Below are 25953 nucleotides of genomic sequence, written 5' to 3'. Positions count from 1 at the left end.
GTTGCTTTTGTTGATGATATTCATTCATTTCATTGACAACAGTGCTGTAATTTCATTTTCTAATAAATATGCATGATCAAGTTCAACAACGTGGGCTTTTATTTTGATACCTTATTTCCACGTTGAAATTACGCGATTAAGTGTGGGGTTGCAAAATAAAATCCTAAATAAAATGGGGTTGTGGTATAAAAACGTTTGAGAACCCCTGCTCTACACATAAGGGAGACATTGGCCTGCAAAGTATATGCAAGCTGCGCCGGGATCTCCATGCGTAACTGTGTGCCCTTGCAACTAACTCAACTAACATTGAGCAACCGCAGGTCAATTAGATGCACTATTCTCAGTCAGGGACTGTTTAATCCCCACTGTATAGACCTGTTCGCTGTATACATGCATACCGTGTTCGAGCCAATCAGCAATACCAACTGAGTCACATGACTTAGTTGCCCCGGACCTGCGCGAGCTGCTGCGCTAAAAGAATATGATGATGGGGCTCTATGGAGAAACCATGGCACTCCCCTGACTAAAAGTTGTTTCAAACAAAAACGACTGGATGTCATTTAGCCAAATCAGCATGGCTGTGAGGGTGAGTCTTTCACCTTTTACATATCTAGCTTTGGCATGGATTGATTGTTTAGATCGCTAGCATGGCTAACAAATGCAAATATATTGTAGTCTGCCCCGTTGTTCTGACCGCGTGTACACAGAGTCTGACATATACAGCGAAAAGGTCTATATGCCCTCTGCTTCTCTGAACAGTACACAAATCCAAGGAACCGTTCTTGAATGTGTGTGTAGTGAACACATTCTATAATTTGCTGGCATAAAGCTTTGTGCTTTAAGCCTTTCGCCTCCATTGATGATCTGGATTCTCCGCACCATATTATAATATCCACAAACAACAGAATCCTATGACCCTTTCATGTAGCGCCAGTGCGCCACCATCAGTCCAAACATTACATTTTGGATCATGAAATTCAAAGAGCTTTCATTCCAATCTTTTCAAGTTTGCTGTGCACATTCATGACACCTAGAGGATGGACCCTATTGATTCTGGTGACCCCCATGACCTTTACCTCTAGCACCACAATTCATCAGAATCTTTTCAAATTCGCAGGACACATTCAGTACCCTTATACATGAACTCTATTGATTTTGGTGACCCCGTGACCTTTCCTTGCCTCTTAGCAGCGGTGTAGGGTGGCTGAGCTGACAGGCATGTTACAGGAACAATGCACAAACTGGTCAGTGATTTTGGTGCAGCCATTCAGACTAAGCAGCTTAATGTTCCTCCAATATCTTTCATTCAAATCTTTTAAGATAGGCTGTTTCACATTCCTGACACCTAGAGTAAAAAGCCTATTGGTTTTGGTGACCGTGACCTTTTGGTGACCCCATGACCTTCCCTCTAGCGCCACCATCAGGTCAAACTTTCCATTTTAGAATTTGTGCATCTTGAATATCCTTCATTCTAATCTTTTCTAATTTGCTGTGCAAATGACCCCTAGAGGAAGAAGCCTATTGATTTTGGTACCCCATGATCTTTCCACTAGCGCCACCATCAGGCCGAACCTCCAATTTTGAAATTAGTTTATCTCCTGATCCATTAGTCATACAGTCATGAAACTGGATTCCAGAAATGAGTCTACTTTGCCATAAGGACGTGTGAAGTGTGCCATATTGGAATTTCTGCCATCTTGAAAAAACACTTTTTTCCTATTCCCCCCAGCCTGTTCACCTGATTTTTACCAAATGTGCCATGTTGAATCTGGGGACTAACATCTTGGTGTGATTTAGATATTTGATAGGCCAAGACATATAACCGCCAGATCCAATCCAATCCAGATCCAATACAATCCAATCAAATGGTAAACAGGAAATCATTTTACTTGTTACTTGCACTGTCCGATTTCCACCAAACTTGACAAATATGTTTGCCTTACAATATCAATCAATGGACGGGAGCAGGAACTTGGTCTCACAATAACCCCAAGGAGATCGAGACGACACCCCGCCATAGTCTTAACAGACCTTGACTACGCGGACGACATCAGCCTGCTCTCTGACCACGTGGAGCAGGCACAGGAACTCCTGTGCAGAGTGGAGACGGAGTGCGCCAAGGTTGGCCTTAGGCTAAATGCCAAGAAAACCGAGGTCATAATGTATAACATCCTCCCGGATCATCCACCTCTAAGGACAACAGGAGGCTCTGCTCTAAAGGAAGTCTGTGATTTCAAATACCTGGGCTCGTGGGTCAACTCGTCCGAGCAGGACCTTAAAGGGAGGAAGGCGCTTGCGTGGAGGGCTCTGAACGGCATGACCAGTGTGTGGAAATCCAACCTCCCCCGTCAAATCAAGCTCAACTTCTTTCATGCAACAGTTGAGTCGGTCCTTTTGTATGGCAGTGAATGCTGGACCTTGAAGCCCACCCTGCAGAAGCCCTTGGATGGGTGCTACACCAGAATGATGCGTGTGGTGCTCAACATCAACAGGGATGAGCATGTCACTAATGCAAACTTGTATGGGGGGGTGCTAAAGGTGAGCGATAAAGTGGCAGTCAGGAGAATGAGGCTGGCAGGTCACTGCCAGAGACACCATGAGCTGCCAACCAGCAAACTTGTGCTGTGGGAACCAACACACGGGCATCGATCACGAGGACGTCCCACATTAACCTACGTGGACGTACTCAGGAGAGATGCGGGAACAGAATGCACCGGCGAGCTAGCCAGATGCATGGAGGATCGAGATGACTGGAAGCACCGATGGAGGGCCCATCCGAGGACGACCTAGAGATATAGATACAATAGCAAGGAGACCTTTGAAGTGCCTCATGGTGGCACTATTCTCATAAAAATAAAAACATGAACTGCTCGGATTAGGGGCGTGGTCAAAAGGTGGATTGAGGGATATACCCACAGTCACCGACAGCACAGGTCTAGTTATTATAGTTATACCATACCTGTTTATTTTTCAGATTGAACATCTAAAACAGTCACAATGCACTACAATAAAGAAAAAGACTGTCTGCACAGCATGCAAATAGATTTAACAAACAAAATCATCTGCAAAATGATTAATCACCAGTTACAGCACAAAAGAAAATGTTGCCTCTTGGCAGTGGCGTGTGGTGGATGTGTTGGTAGGCATGTTACAGGAACAATGTACAAACCTGTCAGTGATTTTGGTGCAGCCATTCAGACTAAGCAGCTCAATGTTCCTACAGTTCTGAGAGAATGTCCTGTAAATACAAACAAACACAGGCACACTGGCAGTTAAGTATGTTTACTTTCAGAGCATGTCTAACCATACACCCCCCACCCCCGCCCTCTCCCATGGATCATTCCCACAAGTCCTATCACACCGGGTAAGAAATCAATATCACAACAATCTTTTTTTCAATATACATCATTATATCTACCGTACTCACATTATGCAAAATCACATGTTAAAAAAGCTGGTAACACTTTACTTTAGGGGTGACAAATTGACCTATTTCAAACCCTGATATTTTCTTTTTTTATCTCTCTTTCTCCGATTTTTCTCTGTTTTCTCCCCATCCCAATTTAGTCGTTGTGCCAATTCCCCCGCCCTCCCCTACCTGGTTGTTGTGCGCATGTTCTCCTACTGGTCGGTACAAGGGAACCCTGAAGTATCCGCACGCTTCCTCCGACACGTGCGGCGACAGCCAGTGGCTCTCTTCTCACCTGGCAGCGAGGGCTCACATTGGTGGTGAAGTGTAACGCGTGGGAGGTCACACTGCCTTCCTCAAGTCCTGCCTCCGCTGAGCAAACGCCCAGACCTGTAGGCGTCACTGTCCACAACGCCAGTTTCCCACCCACGGCTTCCCTCCCCTTAACCCAGCCAAACGAGTTAGTATAGCGATCAGCCCAAGCCAAGGCAATGCTGACTCCGGGAGTCGAGAACGCAGTCTCTTGCATTGGTGACGTAACCCCGATCTTTTCTTGATTCTCCCATCACAGCTGTTGCTTTCCTAAGCAACATCTACGATTGGAGGATCACGGAAAGAGGGGCGGAGCTTGAGATCGGTCAGTAATGATCCAAGTACCTAGTAGCTAATAGCTAATGAACAGCTATTTTTAAAAGCATGGGAACAAGTGAAGAACCATATAACTCCATTTAGAAATATTTTTGAACAGCCCATGTATTTGCAGTAGTTGTTGTCAATCCAAATCACTTGGGAGTATGAATGTGATACATTACTCAATGTCTACTGTATTTAACTATGAACACAACACTAACCTACCACCTTTTGATAATAAAGTACTCAACCTCTACCGACTTTAACTATGAATGAACACAACACATCTTAAAATGGAGTTATATGGTTCTTCGTCAATCTTGTTAACTTTTAGAATTAGAGGTAATCAGATAGAAAATTATGATTTCAGAGTCAAATTCAAGACTATTTTCTAGTGAAGTCAATATAAATGATATAGCATCTTAACAGGGACATATGATGGAAAACTAGTCTTGCCTAGTCTTTATCTGGGAGAAAATACATAGGTGCGCCTTGCCGTCTGGCCGGGGTTTGAAAACTTCAGATTAACAAGCTGTGCAGAAAGAATGCTCGCTGTGATGTCACAGGGGGGACACAAGCAATAAATTAGCTATAATTAGTCAATTAGCTTAGCTTTTTGGAGCCAGGACCACTGCCTACCGAATGGACTGCACAGTTTGTACACGTTTTTCACTCTTGGGTGCGGGGTAGCCAGGCAGGGAAGGAAACAATTAATTTTAAATGTGGTGTGTTGAGACAACCACCAAAGAATGGTGGCTTCAATACAAGGAAAGACAGAGGTGCTGGTAGATTAATTTCTTTGCAAAAGAAAAACCTCAAAAACATGTTCCAGAGATTCAAGGAAGTCGTGTAAATTAACCTAAAAGTTACACAATATATTTCCTTACAACTTACTTGGATAAAAGCGCTATATAAAAAAGCAGCTCAGATCAGATCTATTTGTGTTTGGCTGTTCACATTATTTAAGAAAACGTGGCCAACATCAGATTCCAGTGTGAACTGGTCATGCCTGAACTGAAGATGGGCGTAAACATGGACACTGAAGTCACAGTTTCCAGAGTGACATAATAGGTGCGGCTCTTTACCAAATGTGAAACCGTCGTGGAAGTATTTCCCTATGCTGAGACTTGAGTAACTGATGGTTAATCAATAGTTTGCAAACGTTTATTTCCTCATTAGTTCCCACTTAAATCATCATTATCTTGCAAGTGGAAGTGTCATCCCGAAACTCTGCAACATTCAGACGATAATCCCTCGAGTAGTTCCGATTTTCTGAGCCAGTCGAGTTGATAATATGGTTTTCATCGATTCAGAGACGATGGGATTGTCTTCCATGACATCATCCTTTCATCCCAGAATGATCCCAGTGAAGACGATAATAAGCAACGAAGGACCTGAGACGAAGGTCCCCAGAAAGCCTCACTTCAGGGCGCTGTCTCCCACCCCCAGGCAGCCCCGCTGCGCCGGTCCCCAGAAAGCCTCACCTCAGGGCACTATCTCCCACCCCCAGGCAGCCTCGCAGGCTCAGCTTCCTCAGGAAACCCCCACATCGCTTTGAGATGTTCTCCACAACTCGGCCCTGGAAAAAAAAACACATAGAACCTGTCAGATTGGTTGTAGTTTTTCGTTTCGAAACAGGAGGGGGGAAGGGATGAGAGAGATGATAGATTAGATTAAAATGTAACAGCACAAGTACAGTACAAAGAAAATAAGTTTGTCATCCAACCCGAGTGCAAATGTAACAGTAAAGTGCAACAGTGATATACAATGTACAAGAGATTAAACTGGGTATAAAACATATAAATGAGAACTACTGAGTATAGTGCGCTAATCAGATATACTGTATGTACAGAGGTGTAGTATTAATATGTAGTGAGTGATACAGGTATAAAGACACTATGATAGTAGTCATACTGGCCAGCATGTATGTAACTAGTAAGAGTAGGTAAGGGATATGTACAGATAGATATAGTATCTAACAGATATGTAAAAAAGGATTATATGCAGGTATGTACAGATATGTGGATAGATATACAGTAAAAAAAATATATATATATATTAGGGCTGTCAAAGTTAATGCTTTAAACTTGAGATTAATTTAAATGATTTAAAGCGTTACATTTTTTTTATCTAGAATAATCTATGGAGTGAACATTTTTCACCGTTCTGAACTTTCAGCAGTATCTTTGCTTGTACTTTTTTTGCATTGACTCATGCACCTTTTTGAAAATCATCTGACATGAAGATGCCAAGATGGAACACATTTTTAAAATAGTCTTCTAAATCTAAATATAATTTCTTTGTGTTGATTCTACATTAATTCCATGATTTTACTCAAGTAAATATCTGTTACAAGCTTCGGTCTTAAATAGAATGCGATTTTTAATCTAGATTACAGAAAATTTAGAGATTAATTAGTACATTTTCTTTAATCTATTGACAGCACTAATATATATGGTATATACAGCATTATTGTACATGCTATCATCAGAGTTATATGCAAGTGTATAAGTAGTTATATAGAAGGATTGTATGCGGGTTCCCACGCTTGCCTTGAAAACATTTTCCATGCTACCTCCTGATTTTCCAGGTACCATATTAAGTGAAGATCTATAGGCCCCTGAATACCGCCGCCTGGTAGATGGTCGGGCGAGTTACACTCGCCAACAGGATGTGCCCATCAGTGCATCGATGAAACTCATCCGGCAGTCACATATCGTTGTGAGGACTCCCGACAGACATACATAATGGATCGCTTTCTAAACTTAATAATCGATATGATTTCGGCGTTTATTGCGACATACAAACCGGAAATGGACCTAGGCGATCGGCGTCGTGTATTTGGGATCTTTCACCGCCAGTCTCATTGGCCCACGGTAAGAGGAATATAACGTTATTTTCAACCCGATTGTGAGTTTCCTTGTTTGCAAACCATCTGATCAATATATCCACCCAACCTACATAAAGCATTTACTGATGATCGGGGAATTATAAAGACCCCCCCCCCCCCTTTCCTCCATGCATGATGAAGCATAACGTATACCGATCATATACATTAGAGTTTTTTAGTGTAGCGTGTATGGGGGGGAAACGACAATCGATGATCTATATAATGCGTTTGGGCCTATAACTAGCGTTTTTGGAATTACAGCAGAAAAGATTAAAAACATACTTATATTCTAGAAGGTATTAACACAACAATGTATGAATGAAAAAGTATAACGTTCCCACATCCTGAACGATAGATAATCGATGTTGAATGGGCCATAGTAATGTCAATATAGCAATACAATTTTAAAAGTTATAGCCCTGCAAAGAAGGTAAACATCTCCATAGACTTACAGCGCTGGCAGAGAGGGGTATGAGATGGGCATAACCCCCGGCGGGCAATGTGTTAAGATGGCAGCATCCCCATTGTCGGTGCTGAATGTTTGTTAGTGTTTGATATATTTCTTTTTGTTTTTAGTACTTTTAAACATCCATTTTTAGTAAGTAGTAGTTTTCATTTGATCCTATACATTTTTCTTTCACCGATTTGTGGACCTTTTTTTTTTAGTGTCCTGAAAGGCGCCTTATAAATAAAATGCATTATTATTATTATTATTATCATCCAGGAGGGAAAGACACTTTGGATAGTAGGGACTGCATCTCTGCCTGTCCTGGCCAGGAAACACTTTGCAACTGTGATCTCCTCTGGCAGTAGTTGGATATTGTAATGTGTGGCGAGGGGTTGCAGCAATTCCACTGAGAGAAACTGGTCTAAGGCTGGATAACATGCCTGTATGCCTCTCATAAGTTGTTCTCCAACTCATGAGAACCTGCTCTCAAGCTCTTGCAGCATGCTGTCGACGACTGGATAGAACAGTCTCTGTCTCAGCTGATCTCCTGAGCTGAGGTCTGAGCTTGTGCCACAAGATGACTCAACTACATACTCGTCCATCCTTTTCTGCTTCCTCCTTTGGCTGGTAGTATGTTCCTCAATCCCAAGGCCATTACATATGGCCTTTGTCCTGTCATACATGTCCACTGCCATCTCTGAGGTGCGATAACCTTTGAGTGTGTCCTGCACTGTGCTTTTAAATAGTACAGAGCTAGAGCTAGGTGGTCTGTAGGTAGCGGTACTGTATATTTATTTCATAGTGTTATTTATTTCATTAATAGTGTTATTTATTTCCCGACTTTTTTTTCTGTGAAGATCCCGGAAAGGGTTATTAATATTTGGTTATGTGTGGCTTTCTGGAAAACAATAAATGTTTACGTTTAGGCACCCCTGCGATCGTCACACTTTTTCTGTTACAAACTGACCCCGGCCCCCACCAGAGAAGGGAAAAGTTATGTGGCCCTCACAGGAAAAAGTTTGGGGACCCCTGCTGTAGATGAACAACAACTGGAACTTTGAGACACATGAGCACTGGGATTGATATATGTTCCCTCTTCCACTCCTCTCCTATCTCATCCTGTCCTCTTCTCTCCACACCTCCCCTCTTGTGTCCGCTCCCGTCTTCTCTTCCTACTCTTCTCAACTCCTCTCCACTCTTCTCCCTTTTCCTCCGTCATCCTCTACTCTCTTATCCTCCTCTTCTCTTCCTCCTCCCTCTTTCCTTCTGTGCATTCCTGGCTCCCCCCCCCTCTCCACTCTTCCTCCTCTCTACAGTCTGAAGATCTGAATGGTCATGAATCCATGATTTTTCAAAAATGTCTCACCCAAATGTTCCTATTATTAGTATAATTTATTTAACGGAAAAAAAAATGAAAAATCACAAAATAGTTAAAAGTAGAACAAGACTAGACTGGTCATGTCAACTAGTATAGAAGTAATGTCACAGCCTAATGTGAAAATGTATTGGTAGTTAGCTAGCAATGCAAGCTAGTTAGTTAGCAAGCTGAATGTTGGCTAGCAAGTTTGTACTGCATGTGATTGCTAACCATCATTAATGAATCCAAATTCAAAACAAACTCCCCTAAATGTGGTGAATAACACGGTTTTAGGAAAAGTCAATGAGTGAAATAATACATATGGGGATCAAACATAGTTCTAGTATTTTAAAAGCAAGGTAAAAATTACCTCAACAATTCTAGTGTAAGCTGCTAGCTAGCAAGATTGCACTGCTTACTAACTAACGTTAATACACCCAGGTTTACCACACAGTTAAAACACAGCTACTTGCATAAGAAGTTTCACTGTAGATGTCAAGGCTCCTGTGTTGGCTGGGAAATGCATGTATTTGACCGTTCTATTGAGATCGCGAGTAACGGTTCTCGGTTATTATTCCGGAAGTCCATATCACCAACATCCAATATATCAGATATGATGCCAAGAGCATGCTCTACAACACAGGATCATCCATTTCCATCTACACTAAAAGCTGTTCACATGTAAAAGGGTTTTTATAAACTCATCTTAATTATGTGCTCAATAGTTTCATTTGATTACTATTTTACACATCATCCAATAACATTTTCCAGGACAACTGTTTCAATTTCCATGTAAGTGTTCACTTTGTCAGTTTCCATGACTTTTCCATACCTGGAAAATGAAAAAATAAATTCCATGTTTTCCATGTTTTCCAGGTACCGTGGGAACCCTGCGGTATATTCAGACAGATATATGCGTGTGTGTGGAAAATATAAATATATGGGGCCTCCCTGACCTCTATGTCCCTCTGAAAGTCGAAGAGGTCAATCCGTTGCCAGTTGCTGCCGTCCAAGGCCAGAACGTTCCAGGACTGAGAGAGGAGGGAGAAAAACGAGAGGGTCAAGATATACATTTCTCACAAACTTCGACAACACATACAGTGGCACATACACTAAAACAAGCATGTGTACATACAGACACACACACACACACACCATGAACACAGACTCACCCGCGAGACCTGAGCACAGCGACAGAGTGTCACCACATCCAGAAAGGAGAAGATTCTGGAAGACAGACAGGGATGGTTTAGAATCCCTGCACTCCCCGCTGCCAGAACCCCCCGCCACTCGGTCTCCAACCCAACCCGGTGTCTAGTAGTAGTAGTCGTTTTTTATTCATTCATCACTCACAATACAATATGCACAATCATTTCAGACTGTCAACGGTCTTTGATTTTGGCAGTGACTGAAAAGGTACAGGCTGAAGCATAATGCTTATATAGGCCTCTCCTATAATCTTATCAAATTAAGACTCTAAACCAAAAAAACCCAAAAAATACAAAATAAAACATTTGTAACCTTCAAAATAGCTATACAAATATTTTTTGGAAAACCAAAAGCGAATTACTCATTATATCAGCATTGCTCCACAAGTTATTATAAGTATTAAAAAAAAACTTTGCACACAGTCCGGGAGTAACTTTGTTTTAGCCCTGTACATTAACACTTTAATCGCCGGGGTTAAATTCATAATTTACCATCCCTCGCCAGCCCTATTTAACATGGAGAAGTTCCCCTTCTTTGCAGGGCTATAACTTTTTAAATTATATTGCTAAATTGCCATTATTATGGCCCATTCAATGTCCTATATGTATTGTTCAGGGTGTAGCAACGTTAAACTTTTTCATTCACATATTCATACTAAAATATGGTCTAAAGTATAAGTATGTTTTTATCGTTTTCTGCAGCTTTCTTCAGAACGTGATTTATAGCCCTAAATGCATTATATTGATGATCAAATACAGTTTGGTAGGAATCTGTGCGAGATAAAAAATTTCAAATGGACGTGCTTCTAGAAGTTTCTACGTATCATCTGATGATGACCGGATGGGCGGGGGATCGTTTATAATTCCGTGGGCAGCGTTAGATGATTCATCCAGAGTGGGTCATATGTTCATCAGAGCAGTTAGTAAAGAACACGTTAGAATATAACGCTGAATCTTACCGTGGCTTCCTCGCGCCGCTGGCAGATGAGCGTGGAACAGAATTTTTTCTATTATGGGATGTAGAAATGCCCGATCCATTTCCAGGTTGTATAATATTATATACGTCCAAATCATGTTGTTTTTCCGAGTTATTTGCACCGATCGATGTTCACTGTATCAAGACGGAGTCTCTCTAACGATAGCGAGTGGCCGGACCACATATGGATGAGCACTACCGGTTCAAAGGTTAATATCCGGTTGGCGACCTGCCGATCGGCCACCAGATGGCGCTCTTGAACCGCTAGAGAGTTGAGAGGAGATCAGCAGTGTGTCTCAGGGCTCCGGAAAGGAAATATGATTTCGATGACAGATGAAATATTGACATCAAAGACGAGTTACGGCGTCTTCGGCAGAATGAGCATGGCTAGGAATGACGAGTGCCGGCGTTTTCGGCGATCATAGTGTTAATTGCATTATTATTTTATAATAAACCAAATCATTACATTTCACAACATGAGACTTTATAAACAGTGGATGTGTGGTCATAGTAATCAGCCTTATAAATGCTCCAAATGGTCCGCTTTTTCAGTAAGAAAACAGAGCTTCTATACACAACACAAGAGTGTGAGGGAATCTGCTAATATATGTGTTTGACCAATGACCACTAACAGGCAGGGATGCGTTGCTTATGGGACAGGGTTGCACGATGTGCAACCATGCTTTTGTGAGCAGAAGAAGCGCGTGTACGCACGTGCACTGCACACAGGAATGCGCTGCACTCGACTGATGCGCCAACTCGCTAAGTACCCACCTGGCTACTGTGCATATCAATAGCGCCGGTCGTCAGGTGTGTCCCCCATACATTCACACAAAACTTGTGAATGAAATGTGTTACATTCCATTCGTAGAGGCAATTAGGCACCGTCTTTAGTCTGTGCTTAAGCGAGGGAACATTTATGCGCATGAGCGGGAGCGCGCGTGCACGTGGCGTCATTAGCGTGCGTGCAACCAGTCAGCCAATCAGCAACGCAACACTGCTAACAGGACAGGATAGATGTTTACTCAAAGTAGGGGTCCCGGTGCACCATTTCCTTTTAAAGGATATATCTGTGGACTGGCTAATATGATGGATTATGATATACTATAATGCACCAAAAAAAAGCATGTTCTAGTCTAGAGTGAGTACAGGGAGGCAATGAGGCCTGCCCAGTCTAAACTCACAAGCCTCTGTAAATCAGGCCTCTCCACCTGGCCAGACAACGCAGAGTCAGCACCATCAGCTGAAGGCAGTTTGGCTGGCAAGGCCCAGGCTTTTTTTTTTTTTTGGAATCGATTTTAATGTTTTATAGCCCCAAGCATCTGTTTTTAATTACAGTTTTTGCATGGGGGGGGGGGGGGGGGGGGCATAACGGAAAGCTGCAGATGGTGGCCGACTAGCTAGCTGGCTGGCTGGCTGGTTGGTTGATTGGTTTAGTTGATCAACTCACAAAAGGAAAGTGACTGGCTTTGTCTCTAGAACAACTGTTCGTTGCTTTGTCTATTTGCTAAATGTCAGTTACTGTAAAAGAGTGTATTTGTGTCTGTCTTTGCATATGTGTGTTGTTATGTTGATCAGGAGCAGAGCTAGTCTTTGCGTGCGAGTTTGTATGTTGATCAGGAGCAGAGCTAGTCTTTGTGTGTGTGAGTTTGTATGTTGATGAGGAGCAGAGCTAGTCTTTGTGTGTGTGAGTTTGTATGTTGATCAGGAGCAGAGCTAGTCTTTGTGTGTGTGAGTTTGTATGTTGATCAGGAGCAGAGGTAGGGTGAACTGTGAAGAGTGTTGAGTACATTTATTTTTAAAGATAGTCTCTCAGTAGTCTGGAAGGTGGAAGTGTTTCAAGTCACTCACCGTAGCAACAGCTCCTTCGGTAGCTTCTTATTGATGGCCGCCTCGTCACTGTTTGAGAACATCTGGGAGGGAAGAAACAGAGGACAACGTCAGTTCTGACAGACTCCCCCGGCTCCGTCTCATCACAGCTGCTGGGGGGGCTCCCTCCAAGGACAACCCCCGGTACATAACCAAGAACAACGATCATCCAAGTCAGCTGATACAGATTCAATGTCAAGCCTTGAAAAAACACTGAAGGGTGAGAGAATACATGGAGGAGGAGGTAATGTGCGTCTTCTAATCAAACTGCTGCGATAGGCCTCTTCCTTCCGGTCTGTCTGTCACCTCTTGGGAACGCGTTCGGCTCCGTTTTCATGTTATTTGAATGCGTATGAACACGTTCATTCCTTTATTCGCCAACAGGGATCCAAATAAATAAATAAAGGCATGGTGTTTGAACAGAAACACTAGCCAACATTAACATTCCATAGAGGGGGGCCCCAATATATACCCACAAGCATTGAATTAGAACCTGTTAAGCCTGTAGGTCCCCCAATTGGGGGACCCTGCTTTTCTTTATCATAAATCGATCAATAGAGACCATATTAGATCCCCAATTATCATATCATGGGGTATCATTGGAAAGCCACACTCATTGGCTACAACCCTGTCCAAACATTTTCGAGATCACCAAATGATTGACGGAGCTAGAGCCCCCGGAGGTCGGGGGTGGTAATGTGTACTTTGGCGCACGCCTCACATATCGGCATGTAACTCGAGAACCGCTGAACGGATTTTGTCACCTGAAAGGGCAATTGACAGGCAGCAAATAGGGCTATAATTCTATCTATATTATTGTATTAAAAGAAATGCACACCCGAGCCGCTAGAGGTCAGCAAAGTGGCGCGTCTCGAATCGTCTTCATGAGGGCCCACATGTGGGCCCTTGGATGTTAACTCTTTCAGTGCCACGCCTGGTTTTCCATTTTACCGCTTGAATGCCACCATCCGCGCCAATGTTAACGTTAATATCGCCTAATCTATGTTTTAAATTATGGCTATGTGTCTAATCTGCCCATCGCATTATCAAAGACTATTTTCCAGACAGTGCTGTGAAGGCAGATTGTTTTTTTATCGCGTCGTTGCCATTTCAGAGCATTTAGAAAAGCCCCCGTTTTGATATAAAAAACAGCTCATTCTGGAGCATTCTATGAAAATCGTCTTATAGTGGAATATTCCACAACGTTGATATTCGTCGGCCTTTTTATGAATCGTTTTCAAATAAACGCTAGATGATCAATATTATACGTGCACGCACGCACATTACGGCCGCGCGCGGATAATCGCCTCGTTGATTTCCTCTCTGAGTTTTACATTGAAACCGAAAGAAGACATTTCACAAAACAGCTTATAACTTCATCAAACTTACTCTGATTATCCTACCACTGATAACATAGAGTCCTTACCTGACATCAGATGGTATCCAACTGGTATATTCCAATTCCTGATCACTATTCGAAAAAATCGATACGTGTATGGATCCAACGCGACACAGTGGATCTCCATGATCCGCGGGGATCTGAGGCTCCAGAATGAACTCTAGTAACCCCGGCTGGATCAGTGAACTGGAAAATGTGGAGTACCGGATTTTTTTCCCCATTCATTTTCATTGAGTCCATTCCAAAATCACTTATGTCATCTGGGAGACGACAGGGGGCGCTTTTTTCCACAGTGATCACCGGCGCAGCTCGGCAATACTCGGGTAGGCTCGGGTGATGCAATAATTTTTCAGATCGCAAAAAATAAAAATAAAAAAAAAATCCGAGAAATCTCATGAGTGGCTAGCAACCACCTATAAAAAAACACGAGAAATCTCGTGAGTGGCACTGAAAGAGTTAAGAGGTAATGTTTATTAAAAAAAAGAAAAAAAAAGGGGGGGGGGGGGAAAGTGCCACGAGTAAAGACCATAACCCTATCAAAACAGCAGTCAAATATGCGGCTGGGTGGCGTAGCGGTATCGAATCCCAGTCTCAGCATTGCATATTTGGCAGAGTCAGCGGGTGGAAGTCGATGGGTGGGGATTGGATGTTGTGGACAGCGACTCCTACAGTTCGGTTGGGTGACGCCTGCACAGCAGAAACAGGAAGTATCGGGGGCAGCGTGAGCCTCCCACGCGTTACTCCTCGCCACTGAGAGTCTGCGCTGTCTGGTGAAAAGATGCGACAGGCTGCCTCCTCGTGTACCGGAGGGGACACGTGACGCAAGGCTTCTATCCTCACTACAACCGACCAGTGGGGGGCATAGTCTAGCAACGTTCAAGACAGGGGAGGGGAGAATTGGCAATATGAAATTGGGATGAGAGAAAAATAGAAAATTTGGAGAAAAGGTGGATAAAAAAACAGCAGTCAAAGTGTATATTTTCATTTTTACCGATGTTTTGTAAGATTTAGCGAAAATAAGAAAAATGCTAATTATATATCTCTTTTATCGTAAAACAGTGAGGAAATGACTAAATCCAGATGTAACCCTGCCATTGGAAAGAGGAGCCTTTTCCCTATCCATAGATGTATGATTTGGCCATAATAAGGTCAAATATGAATTTATAAGTAAAAATATCATTTATTACTGTATCTACAAATCCTTCTGTTTAATCATCTTCCCTTTATTCATTTGCTTAGAATTTTTGTACACTTGATCTCAATAAGGTGGTGAATGAGCTCAGTGAGCAAGCTCGGTTTGCTCACAATTGTAACATAGTGTTATTCACCGGCACAGATGCAAAAAAATATATCATTTATATTCTCCTTTTTTTCATTACAATTTACTCAAGCCTAGTAACAGACACAATATTTCTGACACTGGGAAATTAATACCCCCAGGTCCCTAGATGTTCCTAGATACCAAGAACATGCAAATTGACCTTGTAGAAGTGGAGCAATCTTCCATTTACTTAGGCATGTACCTTTAGGCGAAATTTCTGAAAATAGGGCTACAGCTTAACAGGCTATATATTGAGCCCTAAGTAAAATGTTTCACACACACAATAATGTAAAAATACTTTACATTATAGAAAATTGTGTCCCATGGCACTCAGGACTGAGTCACCATAATTTGTAAGGAATCTTTCTCTACTTGATTAGAGTAGGTGGGCGAATGATGTTCTAAGTATGTATACGGCTGATATCACACAGGGCACAACAGGACCAATGATACAATGTCTAGTATCTAGTTCCCTCCGGTTTGCACTGTAGACTCTAAGGGATATTCCACTTTAGTAGAACTTGTAGTTTCAGCTGTCTTACCTTGTCTCTACAAGTAAGCTAGCGACCCGACCACCGCTGTCCCTGTCATCCGCTCAACACCCACATTACTCCTGTGATGTAGCTCCTCATTCACTTCTACTCTTTTTGGAGACCTAGTCCAGATTGCAAGAGTCATAGCTATGTGTTTGTTTTGGCATTTGATGAGGCTTCACATTATGTATTAAGAGAAACAGAATTACTGGCACTCACAGATCAATGATCATCAGTGACGCTTTTAGCTGAAACACTTCTTCCCCACAATAAATGAGAAGATTATTGATCTGCGAGTGCCGGTAATTCTGTTTGTTTTGATCCGCGCCAGACACTTTGTTCAGTTGTACCGAGTTGTGCTCACTTGGGCCCTATCTTTGCCTCTCATGGAATGTTTGGGGGGGGGGGGGGGGGGGGTTGTTGCCCATGGTTAAATGCTGCCTTGAAAACTTGACAGTTGGTTAAACTACACCTCAAGTGAGGAAGAAAGAAATAAAGAGAGCCATGGTGGTGTTAACAGCTCCAGACAACAGGGAGGGCAGTGGTCGCTATAGCTTCCTCATAGATGCACTTGGATACGAATGTTGACACATTCTACCAACTAGCCCCTTTCGTGACTGCGATGAAAGCCAGGGGCTCGAATATGCAGTCACTTATTCCTCCGTAGTAGCCAGGTTAATTTGCACCACCAAGCACTGCTTAAAAGCTAGCGGTGGGTCCAAAATATATCAGATATAAATTTCAAAAAGGTACCCAGCGTTCCATTAGGGTTTCACACACACACACACACACGGCAGGGTTTGAAAGCTCGGCGTTGCTAATAAACATTTAATTTTTTTTATAAACTGGTCAACACTGCTGTATTTCCGGCGTTGGGTGCATGATGCGCATGCGCTGTGATGGCGCATCAGGCAACCAAATACGGAAATACAGCCGTTTTGAGCAGTGTTGACCAGTTTATAAAAATTATTTAAAATGCTTATTAGCAACGCCAAGCTTTCAAACCCTGCCGTGTGTGAAACCCTAATGGAACGCTGGGTACCTTTGAAATTTATATCCGAAATATTTTGGACCCACCGCTAGCTTTTAAGCAGTGCTTGGTGGTGCAAATTAAACTGGCTACTACGGAGGAATAAGTGACTGCATATTCGAGCAGTCCATGCTCTCCAGTTCTTGGTTAAAGGCCTCTCTAGAGGTTTTGAGGTCCAGATGTGACTGTTTTGTGACAGCCGGCCTTTTGTTTTAGATTTTTGCGGGTACAGAAAATCATATAATGATCACTTAACCCGCATGCTATCACCCCTTTGTTGGAGATCATGGACTTGTCAGAGGTCAGAATGAGGTCAATGGTGGTTTGTGTTGAATCACATACGCTTGTGGGTTGGGTGATTAGCTGGCTGAGGCTGTGCAGATCACAAAACCTACTGAAGGCCTTGAAGACGGGTGCTGCTTTACGTAGCATATCTGTGTTCCAGTCCCCAATACGAATATTTTCTACACCTCCACCTACAGCTAAACACCCATCAAGTGTGTCATAGAAGCCACTAGGCTTGGGCGGTATGACGGTATTAAGGTATACCGGGGTATTTAGAGATACCGACGGTATTGATTCAATACCGTCCGTCACCGTCAAAATCACAGATGCGCTTCAGTTTCTATAACAGTGAAACAGAGTTTTGAGTGTAGTGCACACACTGAGTGTAGTGCACACATGCGCCAGCAGAGGGCGAGACCGCTCTAGTGGAGCGAGTGGGTCACAACGGTGTTCATGTTTTACGGTAATGTTGCGACAGTGCTGTGAAAATACCGTAAAGCGTTGTGACGAGAGTTGGTGTGTGTTGTTGTCGAGTGGTGCACTGGTGGAGCAAGCAAATAATCTGTCTCTTATTATATGTGAACTAAAGAGTACAAGGTTTACACAACAGCCCCCACCCGCCTTTTTATTGTATTTGTACCGTCCTGTACTATCCGCTGTCAGCTGTTTATCTCTCTCTGTGAGCTACTGAGCTTGAATAACTAGCGTTAGCTCACGCTAACTAGCGTTAGCTCTGCGGCTAATCTTAGATTACCCTGAACTAAATCAATGACTAGGTCATAAATCATTCGAGTAGTTTTCACTGCACATAGAAGTAGCCAAACAACGGGAGCATTTCGGGAGCATACCAAAACCCAGGCAATTTCTAGCCCTTAAGGAATCAAATAGTCTGCCATGGCTAGATGCTAACGCTAAAACGGTGCAGGCTTCTACCGGTGCGGGACTACCATTCTGAGAGCTGACGATGATTTGTTTACTTGGTAACTCGGGTTGGGTTGCCCCCCCCGCTGATGAATGAAAGTCATACCGTCATATACCGTGCACCGCGGTATTAGGCAATCATAGTATAACGGTATGAAAAAAGTCATACCGCCCAAGCCTAGAAGCCACTCTGTTCCGGCGGTCTATAGATTACCGATTTCGCCCTTTCAAATAAGATTTCAATCCAAACAGTTTCAATTTCGTCATGGTTAACACATTGGTCGCCAAAAACGCTTTCCAGCGTTATTGCCCGCCATGCGTTGACCGCCAACATCGCTGTACAGCGTTTTTGACAATATTTCATTTTTTCGCCATGGCATTCATACTTCATCCACCCACCCCCGGTGCTGCAGCGGGACCCTAAATGGGACTGCAATGGCTCAATACCGCCACCTGGTGGATGGTCGGGCGAGTTACACTCTCGTCAAAACCGGATGTTGTCATCTGTGCGTCGAGGAAATTCCTCCGGCAGTCACATCTCGCTACGGGACTCCAGTCCTGACAAACATTAGTACATTTGGATCGCTGCCATAACGCAATAATCGATATGATTTCGCCGTTTATTGCGCCATACAAACCGGAAATGGATCTAGGCGATCTGCGTCGAATAATTGGTATCCTTCTCCGCCAGTCTCATCGGCCCACGGTAAGAGAACAGTAACGTTATTTTCAACCCGATTGTGCATTTCCTTGTTTGCAAACAGTCCGATCAATATATCCACCCATACTACATAAAGCCGTTACTGATTATCAATGAATTATAAACGACCCCCCCCCCTTTCCTCCACGCATGATTAAGCATAATGTATACCGATCATATACATTTGAATTTTTTTAATATAGCGTGTATGGGAAAGAAACGCCAATCGATAATCTATCATATGCATCAGGGCCTATAACTACTGTTTTTGGAATTACAGCAGAAAAGATTAAAAACATACTTATATTCTAGAAGGTATTAACACAACAATGTATGAATGAAAAAGTATAACGTTCCCACATCCTGAACGATAGATAATCGATGTTGAATGGGCCATAGTAATGTCAATATAGCAATACAATTTAAAAAGTTATAGCCCTGCAAAGAAGGTAAACATCTCTGTAACTGCCCCCCGGCTTGGTGTTGAAATAAAGATGCGGTTATGTTTCGTACAGATGCTTTTATTTCTTTTCTCTTTTTCTTTTCTTTTGCATTTCAGCTTAGCAGTACTGTAGCTTTTCTTTGGTAGTTTGTCGTTGCACCGTGTTTGTACAGGTAGTGACGGTTGCCTCATTTGCTCCGTTTGCACCTTGACGGTTGCATCATTTGCTCCGTTTGCACCGTGAAAACTTATTCCGCTTTACCAAGGGGAGTTATTTACTGGAGTAAGGTTCTTCTATCATACATAATTCGCTGCCTGCTCCGTGTCGTTGTCTCTGAGTTACTTCCGCCTTGGTCACACAGGAAGCTGTGACCTTTATACTATAGGAAAGACGAGCTCTGCCCCCATGTGGACACAAAATGAAAATGCACAAGTGGCTCCGAAATATTCTTTTCTTAAATAGAGAGCTCAGTATTCTGAGCCAATACAGAGAAGTTGATCGTCTAGACCATCACAAATCAAAGCTTACTGACAATAAAGATGATAGGCATCTTTACCCTTGGCGGTCAGTTACAATCTCCATAGGCTTTTAACGATGGCAGAGTGGTATAAGATGGGCACAATGCCCGGCGGTCAATGTGTTAAGGTCAGTACGGTTGATGAATTTGGTATCTTTGTGGATATACACACAGACCACCTCTAGGGCTGCAACTAACGATTATTTTGGTAATCGACTAATCTGTCAATTATTTTTTCGATTAGTCGACTAATCTAACGATTATTTTTGTCATTCGATTAGTCGACTAATCTAACGATTATTTTTGTCACACCCTCAATCTCTGCTTCCTGTGGGCATGGCTCCTTCTCCAATGCATGTTTTACCTCACATGCTCAAGTCTGCACACCTGTGAATGTCACCCTGTTGTCCAGTCCCTCTGCTTTAACAGTTAACTTAACATAACATGATGATCCCATAGCAAATTAAAATAATGACTCATGAAACATTTGAATTTGGATCTTAAGCTACTTTAAATCAAAATGTATTTGAACAATACAACAATCACTCATAACAAGATAAATAAATTAAATAATACAAATGAAAGTGGAAGTGTTTAAATAACTAAAGAAAATATATAGCAGACTTCTTAGCTTAACATCCCAGGTAACTAATGGGATAACTGGGGATGTTGTTTGCTCCTGACAAGAGTCTCAAAGTCTGGGGTGATGGTAGACAAAGCAACTCTGAGGTCATGCTCAATGTCCAATCTGTTCCTCTGCTTTGTCTTCAGCTGGACCAGAGCTGAGAAGCCACTTTCACAAAGATAGGTAGTGCAAAAAAAAAAAAAAAAAGTATATAATTATTATTCTTTTTTGACTAATCGATGCAAAAATTCTGCATCGACGAGTTTTTATGATCGACGTCGTCGATTATGTCGACTAATCGTTGCAGCCCTAGCCACCTCCATACTGATTTCTATCCCTCCTGAGTCCTCCTGACTATTGAATCGTTTTCCATTTCAATCTCTGGATCCTGTACAGATGAGTCTAGTTTTGTTTCTGTGAAACACAATATGTTAGCCTTACCGTTCAAAAACAATTGTCTGATTTCAACCAGTTTAGGTCTCAGGCTGTTTGTAAGTGAAATATATGAAGTACATTTGTGTTGGTTATCTGATTGATGTCGTCAGGCTGGAAATCTCCAGTTTTTTCAAATCCGAATGTTGACAGCTATGCAACAGACTGCACCTCCTAATTTAAAGCCAGTATTGTCTGTAAAGATATTGCTTCAGTCAAATGACACACAATAGGCCCACGCTGAATTGTATTTATGGATTATTCCTTCAAACTGACCGACAGGTTTACGGGTGAAAGATTCGCAGGCCTGTTTGTACAGAAGGTCAAAGAAGCATCAGCTGATTCCATATTGACCTTGTCCCCGATGTTTACCTCCATCCTTTACTCTGTATTGACACAGCGAAGACCCCCAACACCTCTTATCAATCTTTTCCATTTATCTTGCTCAAAGGGATATTTCACGTTGGTAGATAACCCCTTTCGTGACTGCGATGCAAGCCAGGGGCTCGGACTGGTCAGCTCGATGAGGTCAGTGGTACACAGGTTGAAGAAACATGGCTTGGATTCAAAACCAAATTCACAACAATACTTAACAAAATGGCACCCCTACCACTAGGGTTAAAAATTGCGCTGAGCCATGGATGCACACTGAAATACTGACCGCTATGAAAACCGGAGACAAAAAATGCTCTGAACTTCATAAAAGTCAGACAAAGCTTTCCAAAAGCTCAAACAGTGAACTCCAAGACCACGTGGTTGAACTAAAAATTCAAAGAAACAGACTAAGAAATGACGTAAACACCATGATCAAATCCGCAAAAGAAAATGCATCAATGACAAAACTGAGGAAAACAAAAACAAACCATGTGAACTTTTGAAATTACTCAATAATCAACTAGGCTGCAGTGAAAAACTTAAAACCATATTCTCAAACATAAACATAAAGACGGACAACACGCTCATCACAGACAAGCTGGATGTAGCCAATTACTTAAACATTTTCTTCACAAACATAGCCACAACACTGGTAAACAAACTACCCTCCCACTCAGGGCATTATGGGGTCGAACACATAGTAGCATACTACAAAAACCTAGGGGTCCGCAAAGACGACTTCAAACTGGAAATGGTAACAACAGATGAGGTACTCAAAAAACTGACCGCCCTCCAACCTAGCAAGGCCACTGGCCATGACAACATCCCCTCCAAATTCCTCAGACGCAGCAGCCGCCATCACCCCAGTCATCACACACATAATAAACCTCTCCATAAAACAGGGACACGTCCCCAAGGACTTCAAAATTGCGAGAGTGACCCCTCTGCACAAAAAGGGCAGCAAATTAGACCCAGGCAACTACCGCCCTGTTTCTATTCTTACCTCCATCTCGAAAGTCATGGAAAAAATTGTCTACAAACAAGTCGAAAAGTACCTGGCGGAAAAAAATCTAATCTACGAATTCCAATCTGGCTTCAGAACATCCCACTCCACTAACACATGGTCATGCTGGACCTACAAAAGGCCTTCGACACTGTCAATCACTCCATTCTGATTGACAAGCTAAAAGCTATTGGTTTTGATAGTTTATCAGTGAGCTGGATGCAATCCTACCTTGAGGGGAGAGAACAGATGGTGGAGGTAAACGGTACTCTATCCCCCCCCCCCCCCCCCCCTCACAGTGAGCTGTGGTGTTCCACAAGGAAGCATACTAGGACCGCTACTGTTCCTAATTTATGCAAATGACATGTCGTCAGCTTGTGACTGCAACTTGTTCTTGTTTGCGGACGACTCAGCCCTGCTGGTCTCTGACAAGAACAAGTTACAGATTGAAAAACCCCTCAGCTCAGAACTCGGCAGAATCTGCACCTGGCTCGCTGATAACAAACTATCATTACACCTGGGTAAAACAGAGTCCATTCTCTTCGGATCAAATAACAAACTCAGCAAGACCGACGGCTTCTCAGTTACAGTGGGTGACAATATTGTCACAAGGAAAGATGAAATTATATACCTAGGGTCCATCCTAGAGGCAAACTTTCCTGTGACAAAACGGCATCCAAGGTAATAAAAAAAGTCAACCAACGAACTAGATTCTTGTACCGGATCTCCTCACTGGTAAACAAGAATACCCTGAAGACTCTGGCAGGAGCACTCATTTAAGGGTACTACGACTATGCTTGCACCTCATGGTACCAAAGCACCTCAAAGACGCTAAAAACAAGATTACAAACATCACAAAACAAAATGGTCAGACTACTACTTGACCTTACTCCTAGAACCCACCTCACCCCTGCCCACTTTGACTACCTAGGATGGCTTAGAGTAGACGACAGAGTACAGCAAATTGCAATAGGCCTGGTCTACAAGATACACTATACGACTAAGGTACCCATGTACATGTCAAAATACTTCCCAAAGGTCAGTGAATACCACAACACCAGAGGAAGCTCAACAAATCATGTTAAACCCAGATTCGGCTCAAACAAGGGACTAAACACGTTTCGCAATTATGATCGCCCGTGCGCGTGAGGAAGACGAAGTTTTTCGGCAACAGTCTTCCTGTCTGACTTCCTGTGCTAACGGTCTAATCTACACTGCTGCCACCTGTCGTCACGGAGGGGAATTGCAGCCATTTTGTATAAATAAATAAAAACAGGAAAAATATGGGAAAATATTTTAACAGTAGGACGGTGGGAAGGTTGAAATACGGGAGAATCCCGGGGAAAACGGGAGGGTTGACAGGTATGGCTCTGTTGCCTGAGAAGTGAGACCATCCCTCAAGTTTACCTAAACACACTGCAAGCCTGCCTGTTGAATTAGAATGACTGGACCTTTAAAAAACCAGTGATCTCAGGTCAAAGCCTCTCCTATGTCTCACACACACACACATCAGTCTATGCAGGAGCTGCCTTCCACAGACGTGTACATTTTGAGGGAGTAGCAAGGGACAGGCATTTCGCATTTTGGGCAAATTTACTCCCTTTCAGAGAACTACTCAAGTAACTCAACAACTGGTCAAATAATCCACAGCCATTTCCAAAATAACCAGACGCAAGGTACACACTGTCCCTTTTGTAAACAGAAAATTACCTAATATGGATATTCGCCATTGTGCCATATTGACCAATATTATAGACCACGATCAATTAGCATGTCTACTTCCCATACCATTGTAGTCCATTGTTATTGTTGGCCAATACGCCACAGATCACCTAGTATCTCCCGCAGCTGTCAGGCCAGAAGGTACGGCCTGGATCTTCTGAGTCGTCAGCTGTTGCACCGTTAAATAAAACCACACAAATCCCACGCTGCCTCGCCGGGGATTAAACACCGAGTGCCCTGGGTATACAGGCCAATGTCATGGCGAAAACACATAGAGTTTCTTTTCGGAGTTTATACATTTCCCGTTGCTGCTTGTGTGCATTGTTTTAATGCCGCGACGCAAAGTTTATTCCGTGTTGAATAAGATGGAACAACAACAACAACAATGGCTAGGCGTTGGTGTAACTTCAACCCATGTATATTATATAGAATATACATTTGTAAAACATGTCAGCGCCGTGATGATACAGACGGCAGGTTATTGGGAAATAGTCTAGTTGTCGAGCCATGGCCGAGCTGCTCTGGTCCATGTAGCCTCAACCACAGGCCCCCGCTGCGGCCATGGAGGACACAACAGTCCGCCGATCAACTAAAAAAAAAACACCCGAGACCTCGGTCCCATAATGTTGACACGGTTAGGAAAAAGCCTATCGTGGCTTTTACTGAAGTAAAGTCAAGATCCTATATGCCGATGATTAACATTTCTGTGTGTTATTGTCAGAGCTGTCTGTGGTGTGAGCTATAGAGAGCCTCATTGTCTTTGTTTTGACGGCACAAAGAGAATCGAGGACACATTTTAAGAGCCTTTAAAATCCATGATTTAAAGAATGAACATCGTGTGGCAAGCATTGTGGAAAAAAGCAACGCATGGCCTTGACGGGGGAAAAAATAGGTTCGATGTTGTTGTTACTACAAAATAACAGCATTTTTTTTACCTGATCCAAACATTGACTGCGGAAGCTGCATCAATAGCCCACAACCATAAGCGCAGTTTTCCCCAATAAACACAGCGACAGTAATCAACCAGGCCTGTATCCTACTGTTAATAACAGGGGCAATCGAATGTGTGTCAACTACTGTCAATTAATATATAGATAGCCAACTCACCTCAAACCGGCTCCGGGAAACACCATTGACCTCCTTCCCCATCTCGGACGGTGGTTTACGGGGAGAACGAATTCGGTGGAAGCGCAGCAGCGTGTAGATATCGGCCCTGTTCTTGCGAACTCCCCTCTACAACTATCATGCTACCGTCCTTTCGGTAGTTTTGAACGGCGAATTTCGTTGTTTTTCGGCCTGTAAATAAACACAAATGCAATAGCTGCCGTTGTATAAAATGCACCAAACCAACAAGCTCTCTCTTATCTGCTCTCTCTTCTCTTCGCCCTCACCTCCTCCCCCCGAGCCCGTCTACACAATGGCCCATTAGAATAGACGAAGTTGAAACTGCATCACTCTACAAATATATAGCCAAACGATCCTGTGGCCCGCTGCTGCAGACCAACCACAAACTATATTCTTCCAAATAATCCTTGTTTGCATATATTATGTTGACTGTTTTTTTTTTTTTTTTTTTTTTTTTTTTACAAAGCTTATACTGAGGCCTATATTAGCCTGACCGCAGGGATACAAAACAAATAATAATGAAGCACACTGTACCTGCCTGCGTTAGGCCTAGTTTGATATATTAAATTGTATCAAATAAATTCAATTTTAAGAGCACACAACAGACAATACACGTTTTTTAAACCAACCAAGCCAGATATAATTAATTAATTAATCTAAATGTCTCCAGTCTATTCTGAGTCTATCCTGTATAATGCATAACGATATATATCCTATAGTAGGCTATATACGTTG

General features: G+C 42.7%; 1 protein-coding gene across 1 annotated transcript in view; it reads right to left on the bottom strand.

Moving 5' to 3' along the window:
• The window catches only part of fbxl20 (F-box and leucine-rich repeat protein 20), a 50826-nt gene extending 25327 nt beyond the window's left edge, over positions 1-25499 (bottom strand). Inside the window, exons 1-6 of the mRNA XM_084329864.1 lie at positions 25201-25499; positions 12770-12831; positions 9907-9961; positions 9691-9765; positions 5524-5618; positions 3170-3238 (exon numbers count right to left, since the gene is read on the bottom strand). Coding sequence (XP_084185990.1) covers positions 3170-3238; positions 5524-5618; positions 9691-9765; positions 9907-9961; positions 12770-12831; positions 25201-25242 — 398 coding nt within the window. The 5' untranslated portion in view covers positions 25243-25499. The remainder of the gene's footprint in view (positions 1-3169; positions 3239-5523; positions 5619-9690; positions 9766-9906; positions 9962-12769; positions 12832-25200) is intronic.
• Positions 25500-25953: the final 454 nt, after the last annotated feature.

The sequence above is a fragment of the Notolepis coatsorum genome (genome assembly GCF_963971535.1).
Source record: "Notolepis coatsorum genome assembly, chromosome: 14".
Classification (NCBI taxonomy): domain Eukaryota; kingdom Metazoa; phylum Chordata; class Actinopteri; order Aulopiformes; family Paralepididae; genus Notolepis; species Notolepis coatsorum.
Note: the sequence above shows the minus strand (reverse complement) of the source record. Positions and strands in the feature narration are given on the sequence as shown.